This window comes from Ranitomeya variabilis, chromosome 6 (assembly GCF_051348905.1).
Source record: "Ranitomeya variabilis isolate aRanVar5 chromosome 6, aRanVar5.hap1, whole genome shotgun sequence".
In the NCBI taxonomy this organism is placed as follows: domain Eukaryota; kingdom Metazoa; phylum Chordata; class Amphibia; order Anura; family Dendrobatidae; genus Ranitomeya; species Ranitomeya variabilis.
This window is the reverse complement of record NC_135237.1, coordinates 137,573,423-137,582,041: the sequence shown is the minus strand read 5'-3', so window position 1 is coordinate 137,582,041 and position 8,619 is coordinate 137,573,423. Positions and strand designations below refer to the sequence as shown.

Genomic DNA, 8,619 nt, shown 5'->3' with positions numbered 1-8,619 from the left:
TTTCACTGGGGGTGTATACATAGTCTCTCTGTACAATGCTGACCAATCAAAAGCAGGCAGCAACACTCACAACAAAGGACACACCCCCACGGAAGCTTGCAGCAGATTTTTTAATGTGTAAGATGTATAATGTCAGACAGCCTTCTCACCTGGTCTAACCACCTGCATGAGTCAGTGTGGGGAGGGAGGTGCAAAGCAGCTGAGTTTAGCTGTGTCACATTACAAACCCTTCTATTAGCTCCCTTCCTTTCATAGCACGGTCACCTTTGTTGCTCTGTCCCTCCTTCCACACTGCCTGACCAGAGATGTCTCAGTATCAAGCTTCTGTCTACTATGTTCAATTTGTAATGGCTTTTTTTTAAGTAAGATCAGGCTGTTATTAAATGTTGCACACAAGAGTATCCCAGAAAAAGCAGACTTCTCCTGTGTGAGATGTAGTGACAGTCCTAATCTCACTGCAGAGAGAATACAAGTACACATAAAAAAACAAAAACACAAACAGGTGCGTCTTACAAAATTAGACTATCACCAAAAAGTTAATTTATTTCAGTTATTCAATACAAAAAGTGAAACATATATTATATAGATTATATAGAGTCATTACAAACAGAGGGATCTATTTCAAGTGTTTGTTTCTGTTAATGTTGATGATTATGGCTTACAGCCAATGAAAACCCAAAAGTCATTATCTCAGTAAATTAGAATAATTAACAAAAAACACCTGCAAAGGCTTCCTAAGTGTTTAAAAAGGTCCCTTAGTCTGTTTCAGTAGGCTCCACAATCATGGGGAAGACTGCTGACTTGACAGATGTCCAGAAGGCAGTCATTGACACACAACACGAGGGTAAGCCACAGAAGGTCATTGCTAAAGAAGCTGGCTGTTCACAGAGTGCTGTATCCAAGCTACTTTTCATCAGGGTCGTTTGGATGTTTTGGGTTGTCATTACTATTTAAAAAGAGAAAACTCAGTAGTTTGACAATAAATGGCTTCATCCAACCACTAACCACGAGTGGAGAAAAAGTTTAGGTGTTATCATTCATGTTCTCTGAAGAAAAGGCCAAGAAAGCAAAAATTCTGCCGGGGTATGTAAACTTTTGAGCACATCTGTACAAGCTGTAGTGATTGTCATGCATATTTCATTGTATCAAGATATTTTGCTAGAATTTTGCAAAATTGGATTAAATTTGTATTGTAACAATTTGGAGTCTTCAACCAAATTAAAAAAAAGATAAGCGTGACACATCCATACTTGCACAAATCTATTGCTTCATCCCAAAGCTGCACCATTACATAATTAAAAAATTTAGAAAATTAACCTGATTACACATATACTATGGATAACATTAATATTGTGTAACATGTATTATACTGCCAGATAAAATAATGGCTCTAAACCTGCTTTGTATTGCCCAAGGTCACCAGTGACAGGTATCAAATGATTCACATTCACGGCATGTCATTGGACATTTATCTACAACAGAATATTCCTGAAATGAATTGCTGAGACAGTGGATGCTGTAGAACAATGAGACAGAACTCTCCATGACAAATAGTACAAACACCGCATTGTAGAAAAGCATATGACAAGACTAAATCCCAAATATTCAACAACAAAAAAACAACCTAACGCTGAGAAGGGATCCCAGAGTGAGAGCAGAGAAAGAGTGGAGAGCGTGTTGTGCAGCAATGCCCTTACCAAGGCGTAGGTCATCTATCTTAGGGCAACAGCCTACTTTGCCTTCTGCTGAGTGTTCAGGGGCTACCAATCGTAGGGTCAGCATTGGCAGTGCCAGTAATCTTCCCAGACCACCAGGTGTGTATGTAGGAAGTGTCCCAACTGGAGGTGTAAGTAGTCTTGGCACTCGGGTTTCTCGACGGGCCCTAGGCATCAGCAGCGTTTTCATGCAGGGACTACGCAGTTCTGGTCCACCTGTTCATGTTGCCCAAAACTTGGAAAGAGGAAGAGCCCCCACATTTGAATCTTTGAATGGCTGCTTGGTGGAGTACATAGATAAAGTGAGGGCCTTAGAACAGGTGAACCGTGAGTTGGAAGAACACATCAGAGTATACCTGGATAAAAAAGCATCAACTGTAAGCAGTTGGGGATCACTCCGGGACAACTGGGAGAATATATACCATCAGGTAAGTGCTTCTTGGGTGCTAATCAGGCTATAGTTGGACTTTATTGGATTGTTCTATACACAACCCACTCACTCTTAAATCTGCCATATGGACAACTTTGCTCATACTACATTAACAGAGACACATTTATAATTACCCAAATCACTAATCACTCACTAGTCAGTGTTTACTGCTATTTGTCTTAGCCTATAACTAATGTGATGATACTTAGATGGCAAAATATAGAAAAAATGTTAAAATTAGGCTTCGATCCACTTTATGATGTTTAGATCAATAATAATGAAAAATGATAAAAACATCAAACAGTGTCAACATATAATACATAAATAGTAGTACAAAAGTAATATTAACAAAGGAAACATGAGTAAATATAACCAATATTAATTATTACAGCATTTCTTCATAATATAAAACCTAATTTAATGGAACACATAAATAACCCTTGTAAAAAATATCACTTGCCCTAACTCAAACCCCACCCTAATGACATGTAATTATTATTTTGAATCAGTTTATTGGACTCAGTCATTCTTGTTTGCAAATGTTTAAGGTAAAGACTCATTCAGATGGCTCCACTTTAGCATCTGGAATAAATGTATGCATAACGGATGGCATAGGGTGCACTGAACAATTCATATCAAAATGGTAGTTCATATGCACCATCGGTCCACGTGTAAAAAATTGTAGTATGCACTACTTTGATCCGTATTTCGGATCACACTTGCTCATTATAAGTAAATTGGTGTGAAAAAAATGGATCACATGGATTCTATGGATCCATTACAATTCTAAAATTAGGAAAATGTATTAAGTCTTTTATTATTTATTAAATTGCTCTTGTAAAAGATGAATGCCGCACAAATGATAAAAAGAGACATACAGTTAAGTCCATATATATTTGGACAGAGACAACATTTTTCTAATTTTGGTTATAGACATTACCACAATAAATTTTAAACAAAACAATTCAGATGCAGTTGAAATTCAGACTTTCAGCTTTCATTTGAGGGTATCCACATTAAAATTGGATGAAGGATTTAGGAGTTTCAGCTCCTTAACATGTGCCACCCTGTTTTTAAAGGGACCAAAAGTAATTGGACAATTGACTCCAAGGCTATTTCATGGACAGGTGTAGGCAATCCCTTCATTATGTCATTCTTAATTAAGCAGATAAAAGGCCTGGAGTTGATTTGAGGTGTGGTGCTTGCATTTGGAAGGTTTTGCTGTGAAGTAAACATGCGGTCAAAGGAGCTCTCCATGCAGGTGAAACAAGCCATCATTAACCTGCGAAACAGAAAAAAATCCATCCAAGGAATTGCTACAATATTAGGAGTGGCAAAATCTACAGTTTGGTACATCCTGAGAAAGAAAGAAAGCACTGGTGAACTCATCAATGCAAAAAGACCTGGGCCCCCACGGAAGACAACAGTGGTGGATGATCGCAGAATAATCTCCATGGTGAAGAGAAACCCCTTCACAACAGCCAACCAAGTGAACAACACTCTCCAGGAGGTAGGCGTAACAATATCCAAATCTACCATAAGGAGAAGACTGCATGAAAGTAAATACAGAGGGTTCACTGCACGGTGCAAGCCACTCATAAGCATCAAGAATAAAAAGGCTAGACTGGACTTTAAAAAAGCCAGCAAAGTTCTGGAAGAACATTCTTTGGACAGATGAAACCAAGATCAACCTCTACCAGAATGATGGAAAGAGAAAAATATGGCGAAGACGTGGTACAGCTCATGATCCAAAGCATACCACATCATCTGTAAAACACGGCGGAGGCAGTATGATGGCTTGGGCATGCATGGCTGCCAGTGGCACTGGGTCACTGGTGTTTATTGATGATGTGACACAGGACAGAAGCAGCCGAATGAATTCTGAGGTATTCAGAGCCATACTGTGTGCTCAGATCCAGCCAAATGCAGCCAAACTGATTGGTCGTCATTTCATACTACAGATGGACAATGACCCAAAACATAAAGCCAAAGCAACCCAGGAGTTTATTAAAGCAAAGACGTGGAATATTCTTGAATGGCCAAGTCAGTCACCTGATCTCAGCCCAATTGAGCATGCATTTCACTTGTTAAAGACTAAACTTCGGACAGAAAGGCTCACAAACAAACAGCAACTGAAAACCACCGCAGTGAAGGCCTGGCAGAGCATCAAAAAGGAGGAAACACAGCTTCTGGTGATGTCCATGAGTTCAAGACTTCAGGCAGTCATTGCCAACAAAAGGTTTTCAACCAAGTACTAGAAATGAACATTTTATTTAAAATTATTTAATCTGTCCAATTACTTGTGGTCCCTTTAAAAACAGGGTGGCACATGTTAAGGAGCTGAAACTCCTAAACCCTTCATCCAATTTTAATGTGGATACCCTCAAATGAAAGCTGAAAGTCTGAACTTCAACTGCATCTGAATTGTTTTGTTTAAAATTCATTGTGGTAATGTCTATAACCAAAATTAGAAAAATGTGGTCTCTGTCCAAATATATATGGACTTAACTGTATGGATGACAATATATAATTGTATGGGGTTTTTATCTGGATAAAAATCACAGTTGTGCATATGCTCATCTGAACCTAGTCTAATGCAAGTTGGATCCAGTTCTTGTAGCTCTAATTATGGTGCTAAAATGTGATGTCTATGGACAGCACACCTGGGTAAGTGCCGAGGCCCTGAACGAATGGGGGAGGCAACTCACCGTCGGAGACAAGAGCATGCTATGAAGCCCGTGAGTTGGGGACCCCGATGCCAGTGCTGACACCGGGTCCACCCCTACAATCCTCACCTCTCCCAGTTTCAAGCTGATCTCTTCAGCGTCTTATGACTCTCTGGGATGTCTCAGGGCAGAGGGCGTGATGATGACACTACAGCATGCCCTCAGCCAAGCAGTGCAGATAGTCAGTAGGAACTGAGGAACTGAGGCAGTAGGGAATGAGGAGAGCTGAGTACTTGATTATTTATTTTTTTATGTATGTAGAAATATATGGATGGATACTGGATGGAGCAATATACGAGGCAATTTTACTATATGGAGCAATATATCGGGCCATTATACTGTATGGAGCATTATTTGGGGCCATTATATACTATATGGAGCAATATATGGGGCCCATTATACTGTATGGAGTATTATATGGGGTTCATTATTCTGTATTGGGGCATTATATTGGGCCCATTATACTGTAAATAATACTTTATGGGGCCATTCTATACTATATGAAGCAATATATGGTTCCTATTATACTGTATGGAGCAATATATGGGGCCCATTATACTGTATGAAGCTTTAGTTTTGTTCCTATTTTTCATGGATAACAAAGGTACACATAAATAGAGAAGTGACAGAGCCTCTTTTGTCCCCAGGAAATACTTTGTCCCTTCAGAGGAAATGTTATACATTGACCTCAGACTTGTCTTATGTAAGAAAATTATGAATATTGGAGTTCATATAGATCCGATAGGCATGAGACATACATTTTCAGCTTCAGGATGAATTGGGGAAGATGCATGTTTTTTCATAACTGTAACCACTGCCTATATGCCACAAATCAATATTGAGCTGATCTCTGACAACAGCCATATCATTTTTGATCTCTGGGGAAGGTAAAATCCCGATAAAAAATATGGCAGTGACCTCGAACTTCTGCAATCAGCAGAAGCCATGATATCGCATAAGTTGGAAATGTTATCAAATCCTGAAGGGCTGAAGACATCCCACAACCCGGCCCATGTGAGGTCATCTCTGGGGAGGGGGGTAACTCAGGTGTTTATAAAAGATCAAGATAAATTATGCTCTGTGTTCAATGCTGAGGAAGATTCATACCAGTGTAAGCTTGATTCTGTTAACCAGATGTTTTCAATTTTGATTGCTTCCATCTACTAAGCTGAATCATCACTGTGATCGGCATATTAAATCTTTTGTTAATCCCTTTTATTTTCTGTAATTGTATATGCTGTTTTGTCCCTTTTGTAAAATCCTTTTTAGATTATTTATAAACACTGCCTATTGTTTTGGATTAAATATAAAATAAAATAATTCTGTTCCTTTTGTTCTGTAACCCACACCAGAATCAGAACCAGGCCTACAGATAGCCTGTATAAAAAATTGACTGTGGTGGCAGCAAGTAGTCTGGGGTTATTATGGAGTTTGCAGTGATTGTTTCATGGATACATACATATATTTCGTGTATTGTCATCAGAGGTGTATATAGTATACACTCACTCTTAGTTTCCCGCTAACCAGCCTATTAGTGGAAGCAGGGTGCAGCCTCCTCCATTGATCGTTGGTCAACCGCATAATTGGGGGTAGCAGGGAGCTGTTCGCTCCAAAGATAACAGCTGGTATATCTGAGATACGACACATCCCCCCCAAACCCCCCCCCCCCACACACACACACACACGGCTGCAATCCTTGAAAAATTGGTGGCAGCAGTGGGATTCTGTGTGGTCTTTCCGATGTCCCCTCCTTAATATCCCCTATTTTTAATAGCCAGCTATGGCAAAGCAGACAGTTGGGGGCTTATATTAAATTGCTGGAAAGGGCCATGGATATTGGCTTTTTCCCAGCCTAATAAGACCTTCTGTCAGTCGCCCCAGAAATGGTGCATCTATTAGACACGCCAATTTTGGCACTTAGCCTTGGCTCTTCTCGATTGCTTGGTATGTTGGCAATCAGGGTAATAATTTTGAGGTTGATGTCAGCTGTGTAATGTCTGCTGACATCAAGCCTAGGGGCTGGTAATGGAGAGGCATCTATCAGACCCCTCATTACTAAACCCCATAGTCAAAAGAAACACACACACAGAAAAGTCCTTTAGTTGCAAAAAGCACTCCCCCCAAATTTCCCTCTTTCCCCCATTTATTACCATAAAAAAATACACAAGGTCCGGCGTAATCCAAATGGAGGTCCCACGACAATCCCCGTCTTCTTCATCCAGTGTATGAAGCTCTGTTCAGAGAACAAAGCTCCATACACTGGAGCAGGAACCCCTGCCGGGTCACACGCTGTGATCCGCAATACCCGGCCTCAGTGAACTGAGGCAACATCAGTAAGCTTGCCTCAGTTCACAGCGGCCAGTTCTCACGAGGGCAGCATGAGAGCCGGATTGATGAGCGGTGAAGTCAACGCTCATCATTTTGGCTTTCGCGATGCCCTTGTTAGAACCGGCACCTGTGAACTAAGGTAATCTAGGTGTCCAATACAAACCCCAAGCTTTACAGTTCAGGTTCGCTCGTCCCTGCTCTTTAGTACATTTTAAGTTTCACTGAAATTTTTGTACAAATTTTGTGGTATTTTAGCAAAAAAGTTGCAAAAAGAAGTCACAACAAGAATAAACAGCTTTTTTAGAGCTCAGTAGTGTCAGTGCTATGCACTTAATATCCTATTATGCCCTGGTAGACCCAGGGAATAGTGCTTTGACCTCAGCTGTCACTTTGCCCTAGCAATTAAAATTCTCTCTGCTAATAAAACTATATATTGGATTAAGTTCAACATTCCTCTTCCTGATCCCTAAGATGTTTGATAAAGATTTATTGAAAAACTAGATGGTAGCCCGATTCTAATGCATCAGGTATTCTAGAATATATATGTATATAGCAGCCACATAGTATATAGCACAGGCCACGTAGTATATAGGAGCCATGTAGTATATAGCAGACAAATAGTACGTGGCCTTTGCTATATAGTATGTGGCTGCGATATACATACATACATATTGTAGAATACCCGATGGGTTAATACAGGTCACGCAATATATAACACAGCCCAAACAGTATATAACACAGCCCACGTACTATATAACACAGGCCACGCAGTATATAGCAGCCACGTAGTATATAACACAGGCGACATAGTATATAACACTGGCCACGTAATATATAGCACAGCCCACACAGTACAAAACACAGGCCACATAGTATGTAACACTGGCCATGTAGTATATAACGCAGCCCACGCAGTATCTAACACTGCCCACGTAGTATATAGCAGCCATGTAGTATATAGTACTGCCCACGTAGTATATAGCAGCCATGTAGTACTGTATATAGTACTGTCCACGTAGTATATAGCAGCCATGTAGTATATAGTAGTGCCCACGTAGTATATAGCAGCCATGTAGTATATAGTACTGCCCACGCAGTATTTAGCAGTGTGGGTACCATATCCCTGTTAAAAAAAAGAATCAAAATAAAAAATAGTTACATACTCACCCCCTGGGATCCAACGGCGCTCTGGCGATGTGCGGGCGGCTGCCGCCATCTTCCGTTCCCATGATGCATTGCGAAATTACCCAGAAGACTTAGCGGTCTCGCGAGACCACTAAGTCTTCTGGGTAATTTCGCAATGCATCTCTGAAGCTGGCAGAAGGGGCGAGCGCATCGTCGGACTACAGAGGGTGAGTATAGCAGGTTTTTTTTTTTTAATTATTATTTTTAACATTAGATTTTTTTACTATTGATGCCG

At 40.3% G+C, this 8,619-nt stretch overlaps 1 protein-coding gene across 1 annotated transcript in view; it reads left to right on the top strand.

Moving 5' to 3' along the window:
- Positions 1–1,620: 1,620 nt before the first annotated feature.
- The window catches only part of BFSP2 (beaded filament structural protein 2), a 52,599-nt gene continuing 45,600 nt past the window's right edge, over positions 1,621–8,619 (top strand). The window contains exon 1 of the mRNA XM_077271904.1: positions 1,621–2,143. Coding sequence (XP_077128019.1) covers positions 1,688–2,143 — 456 coding nt within the window. The 5' untranslated portion in view covers positions 1,621–1,687. The remainder of the gene's footprint in view (positions 2,144–8,619) is intronic.